Source organism: Euprymna scolopes, chromosome 29 (genome assembly GCF_053919585.1).
Source record: "Euprymna scolopes isolate OS-2025 chromosome 29, ASM5391958v1, whole genome shotgun sequence".
Taxonomy (NCBI): domain Eukaryota; kingdom Metazoa; phylum Mollusca; class Cephalopoda; order Sepiida; family Sepiolidae; genus Euprymna; species Euprymna scolopes.
The window spans coordinates 38,828,511-38,846,045 of NC_136510.1; the positions used below are offsets into that span (position 1 = coordinate 38,828,511).

The 17,535-nt window shown below is 35.9% G+C and overlaps 1 protein-coding gene and 1 long non-coding RNA gene across 2 annotated transcripts in view; one reads left to right on the forward strand and one right to left on the reverse strand.

The window, feature by feature from the left end:
* Positions 1–17,535, forward strand: part of LOC145252606 (vacuolar fusion protein CCZ1 homolog) — a 45,841-nt gene that overhangs the window by 17,215 nt on the left and 11,091 nt on the right. The window contains exons 6-10 of the mRNA XM_080112313.1: positions 1,715–1,890; positions 6,578–6,730; positions 11,306–11,451; positions 11,919–12,030; positions 14,011–14,163. Coding sequence (XP_079968439.1) covers positions 1,715–1,890; positions 6,578–6,730; positions 11,306–11,451; positions 11,919–12,030; positions 14,011–14,163 — 740 coding nt within the window. The remainder of the gene's footprint in view (positions 1–1,714; positions 1,891–6,577; positions 6,731–11,305; positions 11,452–11,918; positions 12,031–14,010; positions 14,164–17,535) is intronic.
* Positions 1–17,535, reverse strand: part of LOC145252608 (uncharacterized) — a 103,354-nt gene that overhangs the window by 557 nt on the left and 85,262 nt on the right. The window lies entirely within an intron of this gene.

The window sequence follows — 17,535 nt, forward strand, 5'->3', positions numbered from 1 at the left end:
CATACAGATTTTTTGTAGTTTTTTTAATTAGGTTGAATTCTAGATAAGAACCAAACTTTCCAATGTTAGAAAATACAAACAATGGATTCACCCAAGAAATTTCAACTGAAATAATAAGTCATTAATTGTTAAAAAACATTTAATTTGGATGAAAGACATTATCATTGTATCAAGATCAAACATGCATTGATTACTGACAAGGCACATACAATGACATTGAAAGTTGAATTTCAAATGTAGCAGCAAGTCCTGGGAACATATACCGGAAAGAACAGTTCGAAATAAGTTATACACCATCCACTTTGAATATGTAATTTATACTGCTACATAAAAATGAAGCTATTGAATCTGACATTGTGATATGGGATAAAACAAATACAGAAACATTTTTATGATGTACATACCCATCATGGAATTTAGTTGAAGTTAGTGTCCCCAATGGTACCGAGTTAAACAGAGATGAGAGGGAGAAAATATCAAGGTCTTATGTACGATATATAAAGAAACTGGAATCTTAGGAAGATCTCTATCATTCCAGTAGTTATAGGAACAACCAGACTCTTGAAGAAGAATTTCAAAAACGACCTGGCAGATTCTTCCACTGCATGAATTCCTACTTATCCCCTCTTCCATTAACAATGAAAATGAAACGCATAGCAATGTCCTTTTTAATCACTTCGAGGAGTGTAACTTTTCAGTAGATATATAACCTACTAAATAACAGATTAACATTAACTACCCATGAGGGGTCGCAGAAATACCTGGTTTAGGACCCAGGCATGGGGAAAACCCTCTTGGTGCTGATGGACCCATAGATCTTCCCAAGTCATCCGTCTAGGAGAAGGAAAACTTTGAAGCTAAACCTAGGGGAGGGAGGCCTCTTCAGTCCTGACCAACAACTTTCCTAGAGCTGGTTACTCAAACAAATTACTAAACTGCTTAAGGAAGAGATAGGCTCTGTCTATCACCCGGCTTTCATACTCCTTCTTTGCCTATTAGCCAGGCATAGAGCCACTATCACAGGGACTTGACAGAATCACCCAGTGGTCGAAGATGTTTCCTGACTAGGGCAACAAATGCCGTTTTCCCTGCTCCCGCCACATCCCATCCCCTTAAACTGGACTGTGGGGGTTATTCAGTACCATATATGCTGGTAAAGTTGGACTGGGCTGACTTTTGTCTGATGGGTTGAGGGTACTGGATTGACAGTTCCTGGTTCCGACTGATAGTACAGGAGCCCTAACTCTTTGGTAGCACTTAGAAAGCTGCTCCATACAGTTGTATAATATTGGGATGTTTGTAGTGACATGTCGCGCATGGAAAGGGACCCTGCACTCATCCCTGGTGAGCTTTCCTGAGGCCACAATCCTGTAGGCAAAGACAGCTGATGGTCTACTTGTATTGCATGTATGATATTCTGCACAACCACTCGTCCAGTATCCCCAACTCACCTGTACTAAAACTTTTAAATGAAATAAAATGAAATGACAGTTCAATCGAAAATTATGTTTAAACCAGGACCAAACTAAAAAGAAAAAACAACCAGCCTCCTCTATTGAGGCTTGCATTTACGATTATCTGCTGGCTTAGAACTTGGATTTTTAAAATATTTTGCACAAACATTAGTCATAGTGAAAGTAAATTTTTCACTCGTGGAGGGAGACCCCACATGCTCCACTTGTTCTACCATAAATTTTTCTTTGTTTCTTTCTAGTATTTGCTAACGCTGAAGTTATGTCAGAGTGACATCCTTGACGTGTTTGATGGGATCCAGTTTTTGCCTCTGAATAAAACCAGTTATTTGAGGATCAAATGTTTTATCAATCAACTCGAAGCTCAATTTCCACAAGTCAAATACACAGCATTCCTCTACAATGACCAGTTGGTTTGGTGAGTCCGCGACAAACATCTCACCCCCGAGTAGTTTGTTTTGCATTCTCTTTTTTTTTTTATCTGTTCGTTCTGACAACAAAAAGTTCTATGATTATCTTTTCATTTGAATTAAACTTCACCTCACACAGCGGAAGTTATATTCGGTTATGGTCAGCTAACATACTTCATAACTTCCAGCATGGTTGTTACCAAAAGCAGTGACAAGGCAAATCATTTTCTTCACTTTTTTCTCTTATGCCTATATCTCCCTGGTGTATGCCTATATCTCCCTGGTGTATCCCTATATCTCCCTGGTGTATCCCTATATATCCCTGGTGTATGCCTATATCTCCCTGGTGTATGCCTATATCTCCCTGGTGTATCCCTATATCTCCCTGGTGTATCCCTATATCTCCCTGGTGTATCCCTCTATCTCCCTGGTGTATTCCTATATCTCCCTGGTGTATGCCTATATCTCCCTGGTGTATGCCTATATCTCCCTGGTGTATCCCTATATCTCCCTGGTGTATCCCTATATCTCCCTGGTGTATCCCTATATCTCCCTGGTGTATGCCTATATCTCCCTGGTGTATGCCTATATCTCCCTGGTGTATGCCTATATCTCCCTGGTGTATCCCTATATCTCCCTGGTGTATGCCTATATCTCCCTGGTGTATGCCTATATCTCCCTGGTGTATGCCTATATCTCCCTGGTGTATTCCTATATCTCCCTGGTGTATTCCTATATCTCCCTGGTGTATTCCTATATCTCCCTGGTGTATGCCTATATCTCCCTGGTGTATCCCTATATCTCCCTGGTGTATTCCTATATCTCCCTGGTGTATGCCTATATCTCCCTGGTGTATGCCTATATCTCCCTGGTGTATGCCTATATCTCCCTGGTGTATGCCTATATCTCCCTGGTGTATGCCTATATCTCCCTGGTGTATGCCTATATCTCCCTGGTGTATTCCTATATCTCCCTGGTGTATTCCTATATCTCCCTGGTGTATGCCTATATCTCCCTGGTGTATGCCTATATCTCCCTGGTGTATACCTATATCTCCCTGGTGTATGCCTATATCTCCCTGGTGTATGCCTATATCTCCCTGGTGTATGCCTATATCTCCCTGGTGTATGCCTATATCTCCCTGGTGTATGCCTATATCTCCCTGGTGTATCCCTATATCTCCCTGGTGTATGCCTATATCTCCCTGGTGTATGCCTATATCTCCCTGGTGTATGCCTATATCTCCCTGGTGTATCCCTATATCTCCCTGGTGTATCCCTATATCTCCCTGGTGTATCCCTATATCTCCCTGGTGTATGCCTATATCTCCCTGGTGTATTCCTATATCTCCCTGGTGTATTCCTATATCTCCCTGGTGTATTCCTATATCTCCCTGGTGTATTCCTATATCTCCCTGGTGTATGCCTATATCTCCCTGGTGTATCCCTATATCTCCCTGGTGTATGCCTATATCTCCCTGGTGTATGCCTATATCTCCCTGGTGTATGCCTATATCTCCCTGGTGTATGCCTATATCTCCCTGGTGTATGCCTATATCTCCCTGGTGTATTCCTATATCTCCCTGGTGTATGCCTATATCTCCCTGGTGTATGCCTATATCTCCCTGGTGTATGCCTATATCTCCCTGGTGTATTCCTATATCTCCCTGGTGTATCCCTATATCTCCCTGGTGTATGCCTATATCTCCCTGGTGTATGCCTATATCTCCCTGGTGTATGCCTATATCTCCCTGGTGTATGCCTATATCTCCCTGGTGTATGCCTATATCTCCCTGGTGTATCCCTATATCTCCTTGGTGTATCCCTATATCTCCCGTGTATCCCTCTATCTCCCTGGTGTATTCCTATATCTCCCTGGTGTATGCCTATATCTCCCTGGTGTATGCCTATATCTCCCTGGTGTATGCCTGTATCTCCCTGGTGTATTCCTATATCTCCCTGGTTTATCCCTATATCTCCCTGGTGTATTCCTATATCTCCCTGGTGTATTCCTATATCTCCCTGGTGTATGCCTATATCTCCCTGGTGTATGCCTGTATCTCCCTGGTGTATTCCTATATCTCCCTGGTGTATCCCTATATCTCCCTGGTGTATGCCTATATCTCCCTGGTGTATCCCTATATCTCCCTGGTGTATTCCTATATCTCCCTGGTGTATGCCTATATCTCCCTGGTGTATGCCTATATCTCCCTGGTGTATGCCTATATCTCCCTGGTGTATGCCTATATCTCCCTGGTGTATGCCTATATCTCCCTGGTGTATTCCTATATCTCCCTGGTGTATCCCTATATCTCCCTGGTGTATGCCTATATCTCCCTGGTGTATGCCTATATCTCCCTGGTGTATGCCTATATCTCCCTGGTGTATCCCTATATCTCCCTGGTGTATCCCTATATCTCCCTGGTGTATTCCTCTATCTCCCTGGTGTATTCCTATATCTCCCTGGTGTATGCCTATATCTCCCTGGTGTATGCCTATATCTCCCTGGTGTATGCCTGTATCTCCCTGGTGTATTCCTATATCTCCCTGGTTTATCCCTATATCTCCCTGGTGTATTCCTATATCTCCCTGGTGTATTCCTATATCTCCCTGGTGTATGCCTATATCTCCCTGGTGTATGCCTGTATCTCCCTGGTGTATTCCTATATCTCCCTGGTGTATCCCTATATCTCCCTGGTGTATGCCTATATCTCCCTGGTGTATCCCTATATCTCCCTGGTGTATTCCTATATCTCCCTGGTGTATCCCTATATCTCCCTGGTGTATGCCTATATCTCCCTGGTGTATGCCTATATCTCCCTGGTGTATGCCTATATCTCCCTGGTGTATGCCTATATCTCCCTGGTGTATGCCTATATCTCCCTGGTGTATGCCTATATCTCCCTGGTGTATGCCTATATCTCCCTGGTGTATGCCTATATCTCCCTGGTGTATCCCTATATCTCCCTGGTGTATCCCTATATCTCCCTGGTGTATGCCTATATCTCCCTGGTGTATGCCTATATCTCCCTGGTGTATGCCTATATCTCCCTGGTGTATGCCTATATCTCCCTGGTGTATGCCTATATCTCCCTGGTGTATGCCTATATCTCCCTGGTGTATCCCTATATCTCCCTGGTGTATGTACTGTTTTTTTGTTTTATTACATTTTTCCAATCATTCATTTTTTATTCAAAAATCATTGAAAAGTTTTTTTGGTCTTATTTTAATTAAGAATTATTAAAATTAGTTTAATTTTATTGAAAACACTTTTTGTGTGTGTGTGTTTTTTTAATTATTGAAAACGCTTTTTAAAATCTTTTAAAACCGTTTTGGGAATATTATGTATTGGATACATTTTCTTTTTTTTTTATGTTTGAAATTTTGTTATTTTGATTTCAATAATTTTATTTGTTATATTGATTTCAATAATTTCATTTGTTATTTTGATTTAAAAAATTTCATTTGTTATTTTGATTTAAAAAATTTCATTTGTTATTTTGATTTAAAAAATTTCATTTATTATTTTGATTTAAAAAATTTCATTTGTTATTTTGATTTCCATAATTTCATTTGTTATTTTGATTTCAATAATTTCATTTGTTATTTTGATTTCAATAATTTCATTTGTTATTTTTGATTTCCATAATTTCATTTGTTATTTTGATTTAAAAAATTTCATTTGTTATTTTGATTTAAAAAATTTCATTTATTATTTTGATTTAAAAAATTTCATTTGTTATTTTGATTTCAATAATTTCATTTGTTATTTTTGATTTCCATAATTTCATTTGTTATTTTGATTTAAAAAATTTCATTTGTTATTTTGATTTAAAAAATTTCATTTATTATTTTGATTTAAAAAATTTCATTTGTTATTTTGATTTCAATAATTTCATTTGTTATTTTTGATTTCCATAATTTCATTTGTTATTTTGATTTAAAAAATTTCATTTGTTATTTTGATTTAAAAAATTTCATTTATTATTTTGATTTAAAAAATTTCATTTGTTATTTTGATTTAAAAAATTTCATTTGTTATTTTGATTTCAATAATTTCATTTATTATTTTGATTTCAATAATTTCATTTGTTATTTTGATTTAAAAAATTTCATTTGTTATTTTGATTTCAATAATTTCATTTATTATTTTGATTTCAAAAATTTCATTTGTTATTTTGATTTCAATAATTTCATTTGTTATTTTGATTTCAATAATTTCATTTGTTATTTTGATTTCAATAATTTCATTTGTTATTTTGATTTCAATAATTTCATTTGTTATTTTGATTTAACAGATAAACTACTAGGTAAAATTCAGTTCTAAATTAAAAAATACTTGTGGATGTTGAAGGTTCAATCCTTAATGTGGGCAATACTAACAATTGCAAATTGCTTAAGATTTCTACCCGGTCATGGCTGAGGAAATGAGAACATGCTACCACCATGCATTAAATAAAGGATTCCGTTCAAACTTCTGTGTAAATTTCTGAGTTCGACAAGATACACCGGAATAATATTGGAGGTTACATCGGGCGAAATGTGAAAATAACACTCAAAATGAGAGCGAAAGTCCAAATAAAACAAGATATATCTGCTTAACTGAGACAAGAATACAAGTTTTTATTTTTATTTAAATATCAATATTTGAAACTGGTTTATTGTAAAAATTTAAATTGTTTTCTCTCGTGTTTAGGAGTGGCCTTGAACAAGAAGATATGAGGATCATGTACCGTTATCTTGTAACGGGTCTTTTCCCGAGTTACTTGGAACAGAATCTACAGACAGAAAACGTGTCCCCTGTGCGGCTGTCTGGTGCAGGGTCGGGGTCAGTAGTTCATTATGGAAAGTAAGTTTTCAACTGATTATTGTTTCGTATATTTTATCGCCTTTTAATCTGTACAGGGTGAAAACAATTACTGAAAAATAACATGATAGGTTTTTTTTTTTCATTTTTTTTTTTTTTTTTTTACTTTTATTTACATTTATTTATTTAAGCAAAAATTATCTACTTCTACCTTTATAAGAACAAAATACGTCCTAAGATGGAGAAGTGTTGCTACATCTGGAGACGAGCTGCCCAAAGCACCCTTTTCTGCCTTGACAAAATTTTGTTGCAGGTGAGAATGCTGCTGGGTACGTTATATTCTTCACTCACAGTTAGTATTTTTACGCCTCTTATGTATGAAGTGTGGGAACTTAGTTATTCACAATCCAACACTTTATACCGTTTCGTAGCTGACATTCCAACAACACTCAGTCATGTTACACGAGTCCTTAGAGGTTGTAAACTAATCTATCTTATCATAATTATGTTCTTTTTATTAATTCTGTTTTTTTTTTTGTTTTTTTTTCAAATTCACAATTTCTAGAATATCAACCGTCTTCAAAATCTAATGCACAGTGTCCTTTTCTTACTATTGCTTTCTCACAGTAGAAACGTTGTCAGTCAATCTCTGCTTTATCGTTATTTCCATGGCAGGTATTTGATTGAACTTAAATCTATGGTTTTTCCATCTCCCTTATAAAACAGTCATAACAAACGCTCATCTTGCTACAACCATTGTCAGCAATTCCCCCTGCTCTCTATCTATGCCTAAAACTAAATGGAAATTTCATGAGCAAAGTTTCTTTCCTTGAACTGCCCACCTGTGTGACACAATACTCCAGAACTGTTTCTCAACTGACTATAGCATGCTTGTTTTCAAGTCCAATGTAAACAAATTCTTGTTGAGTTGTCCTCTTAAATAATAAAATTCTACCAAATTTCTACCACTTCCACTCATCACAGTGTTGTCTCACCAGCCACATTAACTAATATTTTAGAGTTGCCTTTGAACCTTTACAAGCAATGACTTCCTAGTAAAAAAAAAAATATATATATATATATATATATATATATATATATATATATTCACAGCAAGGGTTTTTTTTGGGGGGGGGGTAAACAAAAACATGTAAAGTTCATCCTTTGTCTTAGGTATGAAATACAAATTGTTTTTTAGTGAAGAAAGGTGGTTGATGCGCGTCCAATTTTGTCAAAAATTGTTGAACTTGCACTATGCTAGATGCTTTCACCAAAATACCACATTCATTCTGTGGTTTAATCTTGCTTATATGATCCTAAATTTGTTTTAAAAGGATTTTACACGGTTTACTTACCTCTCTACAAAGGCAGCATTAGACACAAAGTCAGTTTTTACTGTGGGGAAAATCTAACTCTCAAAAAGGGAGTAGTTTGGATTGTGACAAAAATAAAAATTGGCACAGTTTAGAAAGATCTCTTCTTTACTGACTGAGAACAGAACAGATTGTACACTTTAATCCCATTGCTCTGTCAACAAGGCCACGAATTTGCTAACTACAACCCCATGTATAAGAGTAAAAATCTTTAGAAATCTCAGCCACCCATAGGCCATGGGTTATGACATACAATGCTTTAGAACAGGATCTTGGTGGCTGAGCAATTCTTCCACTTGACCCTTATTTCGGCTAGGTGGGAGATCGAGGAGGGATGATCTGATTCAGATAAAATCATGCCCAAATTTATAAATTTATCCCCAACCATATTATTCAATCCAATTCTTAAAAAAAAAATGGAAACCTTATTTCCCATTTTTATTTTTATTTTCAAATAGAAGGCAGTGTCTAAGGGTTTGTCGTGTTGAGAACAAAAAAAAGATTACCAATGTTAAGGAGTAATGTTTTCAAAGATTATAATGTATTCTGGGAGTAATTTTTTTTTTTTTTTTTTTTTTGTGTTTTTTCTTGAGTAATGATGATACCCTTTTTAAAATTTCATTTAAAAATTTTTTTCAGGACAGCTAGATGGGAGGTCAGTGACCCAATTCAATCAATTGCTTGGTCACATCATAACCTTGTATCTATAAGTTCATCCCCAACTGTATTATTCAATCTGATTCTTCAAAAAAATCGAAACCTTATCAATAATTGAAACTTTTTATTTTTTTCCCAAACAAATACTAGAAGGCAATGGTTGAGATTCAATCGTGATGAAAATATAAAGATTGCCACTGCCAAAGAGTAACATTTTAAAAGAGTAACGTTTTAAAAGAGTAACGTTTTCAAAAGAATAATCTCTGTAAAATTTCTTTTAGGCGCCTGAGTGCTTGGCATTGTTTGGAGGTGTGTGTTAAGCAGAAAAAAAAAAAAAGTAGTAGTAGGCAGGCAGGTAGGCTCAAACCCATACCACGAAGGAGGAAAAGAATGTCAAAAATAATGTGACCTCTTTGCCATTGCATCCATCGCCAAACTGGAAGTGATGAAGGTTTAAATTAAGGCTAGTCAGTCAAAAAGAGGGATGATTTTTGAAAATATCGGTGAAAAAAGCGACCCCCTCCTTGTAGAAAAATGCCCAGTTGAGGGTGAAGGAATTAATGCTTTTAGCCAATTTTTCGATATTTGTCATCCAAAGGGTTGATCTTCAAATCGATACCGATCTTGTGAAAATCCGTCACCTCTGTCGAAAGTTTTAGGCAGACATATAAACATACATACATTTAAACAGACAGATGAGATTTATATAATAGATGTTTTCTGGGAGTAATGCCCACACGCTCTCTCTGTAAAATTTCCTTCTTAAAGTAATGTTTTCTAAACAATGTATCTTGAAAACAATGAATTATAGATGATGGTATCCTCTCCTTCTAAATTTCCTTCTAAGAATAATGTTTCCTAGGAGAAATGGTTTCTCAGAGTAATGCAATGTATTCTGAGAACAATGTATTTTAGGAATATGAAATAATTCTCCAATCTATAGAATTACATTTAACAACTTTCAGACAAAGAGCAAAGTTCGTTTACTCTTTGTCTGCATATCTTTTACAATTCAAGACTTTTCCGATTGGCTACCAAGTGGAAACTCTTCGTCTTCTAGCTTCTACAATTCAAAGCGTCTCTGGATTGATATTATCGTTTTGTTTGAAACAAAATTTCTCTTCTCTTCTAAAACTAAACTGCCTTACGACTCAAAATTGCATGTCAACCATCGATGGGTTATTTAATGTTGGATATTTGTTTAGAACACATACGTAAGCACCAGTGTTCAGCTGGAGGCCTTCGGAAAAATAAGTAGGAATGACATAATGTCATCTTCTTCAACGTACTGCAGTGTTCTGATGATATCAGATAATCATGCATTTTTTTTTTTTTTTTTTTTTGCTGATCTTGCCTTGCAGTTAAATCTTGAATCTTTTGATTCCTTCCTGACTTTTTTCTACTATTTTCCTTATTTGTCCTGGCATTAATTCCAAAGAGAACTGTGCATGTTTTCAACAAAATTCTCCGTAATCGATTATTCTGCAAGAATGAGGAATGTAGGCACTATTTTGCATGAAGACAAGACTCGCCCTACCGCCCCCCCCCAAAAAAATAATATGCCTAAATTTAGCAAAGTGAAAATTGTGAACAAATATTGTCCACACCAAACATACATACATCCATCTCTCTCTCTCTCTCTCTCTCTCTATATATATATATATATATATATATATATATATATATATATTAATTCTTTTTATTTTGTTCTAGTTGGAGATGGGGCATCCTACAGAATTCTAGACATTCATATGCTATCTCATACATTCCCATTGAGAAATCTTTTTAAGATTCTAACCGTCCCTTTAAGTGTAATTATTTGTATCTCTCATGCACTTGGTTCACCGGGTATATTTTCAAGGTATGTTTTGAAATTCTTTTCCATGAGTCCAGTTGCTCTTATAATTACTGGAACTCCAAAGTGTGATCCACATTGACTTCAATGGTTCAAAGCAATGTGATAGGCTACTTAATGCACGGAAGGAATCTGTTGATGGTGACATGAAATGAAGATCTTGATGATATTTCACCAAATTAAACGAAAGGGTACAAATTATTTAATTGGAATTCATTATTGAGATGAATATTATTAATTTTTATTTATTGCGGATTATTATTCTTATCTTTTTCTTAGTTGTTTCACAACGTTTCAGCCAACTATTCCTCTGGCCTTCGGGACCCATGGCCCGTGGTGCAGTTGATAGAGACGTTGAATCTCTACGGTTCCAGGTGAAAATTGTCTGAAGATAGCGACTTCAATCTTACTCCAAGCCAGCCAGAGTCTTACTTGGCCAAAAACGTGGTGAGAAGACAACAACTACAGAAGGCAGTAATTGCAGTGAATGCACTCAGGAGATTCAGAGTTCCTATCCCGTCGCAGTTACCACCTGACGAAGGCCAGAGGAATAGTCAGCTGAAACATCATGAAACAACTAAGAAAAAGATGAGGATAATAGTCCGCAATAAATAAAAAATTAATAGACAAAAGGGATTCTGTTGTTACTACGGTCTAAAAGACAAGTCTGCATGACCCGTATTGGTGTCTATCTGCAAAGAATAGAACTGAATATTTTTTGCTTTCTTTCAGATTTATAACTGGTCCTCCTGATATAAAAGACGAAAGTAACATGGGCAAAGTTCCTCACGTCTACTTAAATACAGAAGAAGACAACGAGGAATGCTACCTTCTTGTTTACCGGGCACTCAGTGCGAGTGTCTGTATATTTATTAATGGTAGGCTTCTCTCTTTCTCTCTCTCACTCTTTCTCTATTTCTCTCATTTTATGTTTCTCTCTCTTTCTCTCTCTCTCTGTGCGTTTCTCTCTCTCTCTCCATTTCTCTCCCTTTTTCTGTCTGTATATTTATTAATGGTAGGCTTCTCTCTTTCTCTCTCTCACTCTTTCTTTCTCTATTTCTCTCATTTTATGGGTCTCTCTCTTTCTCTCTCTTTCTCTCTCTCTCTCTCTCTGTGTTTCTCTCTCTCTCCATTTCTCTCCCTTTTTCTGTATGTATATTTATTAATGGTAGGCTTCTCTCTTTCTCTCTCTGTCTCTGCATTTCTATCCCTGTTTCTGCCTTTCCCTTTCTGCTTTTCTCTTTCTTTCTCCATTTGTCTATCTCTCTATGCATTTCTTTATTTCTTTTTCTCTCTTTCTCTTTCTCATTCATAGCTAAATACACATATCTGATTCTATTTCTAGTGAACACTCCACTTACATTTCCACTTTGCCAAAAACTCGACGACTTCCTCGGTCCCACCTTGACGTCCCTTGCTTCCGATGTAGCTGAGCAGTATTCCAAAAAGCCTTCAGGGTGAGAATCAAAACATTGCTTTTTCTTTTTCTTTTTCAGCATCTAAAAACATCACGCTGATCAATCTAACGGATACATTCACAAACTTTGGAATTGGCTGAGCTGAGTTCAAATACTCTCCCATCTATCAGAGCCATTTATGTATTCACAATGTGTGTGAACCCACTACATGTGGGAGGGACCATGTAATGGTTGCCAACATTCCTATAATAAAAGTCAGGCTGTAGATCTGACAGAATTCCAACACATCAGTTTATATAATGTTTCTGAATTTTTGAGATAAAGAGTGATAATATATATTATTTGGATTACTGTTCTCATCTGGGGTTTTATTCTAATACTGTTTTGGCCATTGTAATGTCCAAACTTCTTTGGCTTAAACTTTATGTAACTTGGGAAAAGAACAGTACTTCAAACAATCTAAATAATACATATCAATATCATCATCACCAAATCCAATTTCTGCACTAACAAGCCAAAAACTATATGGTCCCTCAACTGATGCCTTGAATTTTAGGAGAAAAATAAAACTTAGCCCCAAAAGGTGTGTTTTTCACCCCTAAAACACCCTGGGAATCAAGCCCCAGAATTTTCCCAGTATCAGATATTACATTTCCAGATGTATGTCCATGTGGGGTAATTTTCAGCAAAATCTAATGGTTGGAAAAGATTTTACATGTCAAAAAGTGCTATTTTTTTGCCATTTTGACCCCACTGGGGAAGCAACCAGAATTTTCCCAGGGTCAGATATTACGTTTCCAGATGTATGTCCATGTGACCTTACTTTTGGGTAATTTTCAGCAAAATCTAATGGTTGGAAAAGATGCTATGTCTTGAAAAGTGCTGTTTTTTTTTTTTATGTGAAGCAGGGGGATGTGGAAAAATGGGGAAGAGGGAAAGAGAGTTTTTTTAATATAAAGATGTTACACACACTTTTTAATCTCTTCTACAGGGTGGTCGCTAGAAAAGCGGGAAATTTGTCAAACAACAATTTATTTTTACAAAGAATCATTTTTGAAAAGTTTTTCAAACACAAATGTTATATTATACTCATAGATGCTCAAAATGTTATCCGTGCACTTCACTGCAGCGTCTTAACCTAGAAAACCAACAAAAGAACCAATCAAAAAATAGCAATCACGCATTTTATTCATGATCTAAGCTGACCTTCAAATTTCCCGCTTTTCTAGCGACCACCCTGTAATTTGATATTTTTGTTTTTTATTTAATTTTCTATTTTTATTTTTTTATTTTTTTTTTGGCCCTTGAACACACTGATAGTCCAGGTTGTGTGTGTGTGTATATATATATATATATATATATATATATATATATATATATATATATATATATATATAAATAAAGGGCATTTGTTGTCCAAATTCTTCCTTATATTAAAAAGCAAAATTAAAAATCTGTATATACACACTCATAACAAAACAAAAATATCATATTCCAAAAATCATATAAACTGATCAAATAGTTATATTTTTAAATAAAATCAAATTTTATGAGTACCAGAAAAGTAGCTGTCTTGCTCACCATTTTGAAACCAATCTAAAAACAAAGGGAGATAATTCAATAGTTCAAACTTGCAAGATTTATGCAATAATGACCACAAATTCTCATTAATTACTTAAAAATGATTTTCTTTATAAAAAAAAAATCTACTTGATCAATTTATATAATTTTTGGAACATGAAATTTTTGTTTTGTCATGGGTACGTACATCTCACAGTTTTTCTTTAATTTTGTTTTTTAATATAGGGGGAACTCTGGACAAGAACCTAAAGGGCTAACAGCTGTTTCAGACAGTATGGTTAGTCTTCGAAACTTCATTTATCAGTGATGAAATTCTTAAATTACCATCTATAAAATTGCCTTCTCTATTTGATTTCATGGGGGTGGTAGTTCTATGCAAAATCCTCCATCTTTTTCTCTATGCCCTTGTATGACAAGAATAATTTTTTTTTTTTTTAGCTTTACGGAACCTCAATACAAGTATGTCTATTTCAACCACATGAATCTAGCACAGAAGACGACCGTACATGGTGACAGTAAGAAAACCTCGAATGTGGCCATTCCTCCTGATACACTCAAGTTGCTCAGCGACATCAGCTCCGACTTCTCCAAGTACGTCACGCATTCGTTTTTTTCTAACCCGACGGTGATAAAAAATCTCCAACCAATCAGACAAAACTACTAGCAAAATAGGCAAATATAAAAAATCTGTTTAACAAAATTCCTGTAAAAAATATATTAAATTTTCTGAAAGTCACAAGACTTTGCAAGAAAATTCCGACCACTCAGTTGTATCAGTTAAAATAAGAATGAAATGTAATAAGTCTGAAGACATACCTCTCCACCGTACTGTATATCGATACTCTATGGCTGACTGAGATAGCTTCTGTACATTTATATCTGATCTACCTCTGCATTCCATATTTAAAAAGGATGCGTCCTCTATAGTAACAGACCTGACCGAATGGTTAATTGTAGGCATAGACCGATTCATACCATCCAAAAAATTCCAACAAAAACCTAACAGCCAGCCATGGCTCTCCCCAGAATATGCTGCTGCCATCGCGTACAGAAATCATTTTTTTCATAGCTATCAATGTAATAGATGTACTGAGACTAAAGCTGCTTTCAGGACTGCCAGCAAAAATGCAAGAGAGCTATATGCTCAGTCCATTAAATCCAAAGTAGCTGAGCAGCGGCTTGGTTCCCACCAGTTTTGGCAAATAGCAAACAGGATCCTGAACAGAAGCGTGCGTTCTATCTCAACCATCATCAATGGACTTGAGGTTATTTCGTCAGCATCAGACAAGGCCAAACTATTTGCCAAGAACTTTGCAGCTAATTTTACCCTATGCGACGAAGGCTATCAACTCCTCATATTTCCTCCTATAACAGACAACACGCTATGCAACATACAAATATCTGTGTGTGAGGTCGCCAAGCTAATCAAGAACCTTGATTCCAGTAAAGCAACTGGCCCTGATGGCATTTCAATTATAGTGTTGAAAAACCTTCAACCAGAACTTGCTCCCATACTGACAAAATTGTTTAAGCGTTGCCTTAAGGAGAAGTGCTTCTCAACACTCTGGAAAACCTCATCAGTATGTCCTATATTTAAGAATTCAGGCGATAAGTCATCTCCCTCTCAGTACAGACCAATAAGTCTCCTGTGTGTCATGAGTAAGTTGTTGGAATCCATGTTAAATAGAGAAGTAGTTAACCACCTCAGCAGAAATAACCTTCTTAGTGACATGCAATATGGTTTCCGTTCTGATAGATATACAGCAGATGTGCTAACGGTTATATCTCAGAGGATTAGTGAATCTCTCGACAAAGGCTTCCTTTTTAGGGCAATTGCTTTTGACATATCAAAGGTCTTCGATAAGGTATGGCATAAAGGCCTACTTCACAAGATTTCCAGCTACGGTATAACTGGAAATATTTTCTCAATTATTAAATCATTTCTCTCTGATAGGCTCATAAGAATAGTGGTTGATGGGCAGAAATTAGAGGCCCACAGTATTAATGCTGGAGTTCCTCAGGGGTCCATCCTGGGCCCAATTCTCTTCCTGATCTACATCAATGATCTCCCAAAATACATACTTAAATCATTCGTTGACATCTATGCTGATGACACGACCATCTATGGCAACACATCAAAGGCCATAAATGACAAAGTTCTCTCTCCTCTGATCTTGAGTGCATGGTATAGTGGAGGAAGAAGTGGCTGGTTACTTTTAATTCATCTAAAACCAAGCTCCTAGCTTTACATCATCAACGCTCTGATCCCCATCTGGCATCACTTGAAATGGATGGTTTTCATTTTAGGGAGGCTCCATGTTTTGACAAGCTTCTGGAATTGTACTTTATTCCTGATCTGAAATGGAACACGTACATCAAGTCAGTTGCCAAGGTCGCTGGAAAAATGGTAGGATCATTCTACCGCTCCAGAAGATATCTCACTGCTGATGCAATTCTCTATCTATATAAAAGCCAAGTACGCCCAAGGATTTGTGCAGGAGCTGCTAAAAACAGCCCATCCTGCCTTTACAGAATAGACTTTGTGGATTAGTGGGAGATGCCCTTTTCTCTTCCTTGCAACCTCTCTCCCACAGAAGAGACGTTGCAAGCCTGTCTTTGTTTCATCATTACTTCCATGGCAAGTGCTCATCTGAGCTCCAATCTCTAGTCCCACCTCGCCAATCCTTCACGAAAAACACCCGTGTAGCTGAAACCACTGTCAATAATTTTCCTCACTCTTTATCTGTGCCAAAATCAAAACGTAGATTCCATGAACAAAGCTTCTTCCTTACAAGTGCACGCCTGTAGAACTCTCTTCTGTTTGCCTGTTTCCCACTTGACTACAACTTGGATGTCTTCAAGTCCATCATAAACAAATTCCTGATGAACCGCCCCCTTAAGTAAGACACTCTATCAAATCTCCAATACTAATGATTACTACGATACTATCCCATTGATTACTGTACACGCAATAACCCTTTTCCCCGAGTGCCTTCCGGGCCTTGATAAATGGTGACTACCATGTAAAAAAAAAATTTTTTTTTAATAAAAAAAAAAAATCACAAAGATCTTTTTATCTACTTCCTAAATATTCCTACCATTATATGTCGATTGATGCCTCCATTCAGTCTCAAGAGACAATAGATACCCCCTGTAAGAGTAGCTGCACGTGTATAATTGAACAAGGCCATATAATAGAACATCAGAAATTATTGTGAAAATGGCAATAATCCAAAATAAAGAAAATGAGTTTTTCCATGTAAATAATCATAAAAAAACATCATCAAATATTTATTTCTCTTCTCTAAAACCATTCTATTCTCACTATAAACAAAAGAAACAATTATATGTTTTTCTACTCTTAAAAAAAAGAAATAGAATTCTTGTCAAGAATTCAGCCTAATTAAAAAATAAAAATACAGAAAAATCTTTATAGTGTATATACCCATCACGGAACAAAAATGTCAGATTCCATAAATTACATAAATTGATCTATAGTTTTATTTTTAACTAAGAAAATCAAATATTATGATTAAGCAAAATGGGATTTGCATCGCGATTTTGAAAAAAATAAAAAACAAGGGTAGATGAGTTCACAATAATTCAAACTTATGAGATGAGCCTTGTAATGCTACTGATTTCACATTAACCACTTTAAATCATTTAAGATTGATTTTCTTTATAAAAACAGTGTCTAGCTTCGCCATTTTTAATAAATAAAGGGAGACGACTCGATTCAAACTACTCACATCAAAATCAGCATTGTAATGCCTACAATCTACTATTAAACTTGCAAAAATTTGTAAAAAAATGATTTTCTATACATGTAAAAAATTTTGAGATATATTTTGATTCTGTGATGGATGCATACATCATAAATATTTTTCTGTATTTTTCTTTTGTTGTTTTTTTTTTTTTTAAATTAGGTCGAATTCTGGATAAGAACCAAAAATGTTTTAAACT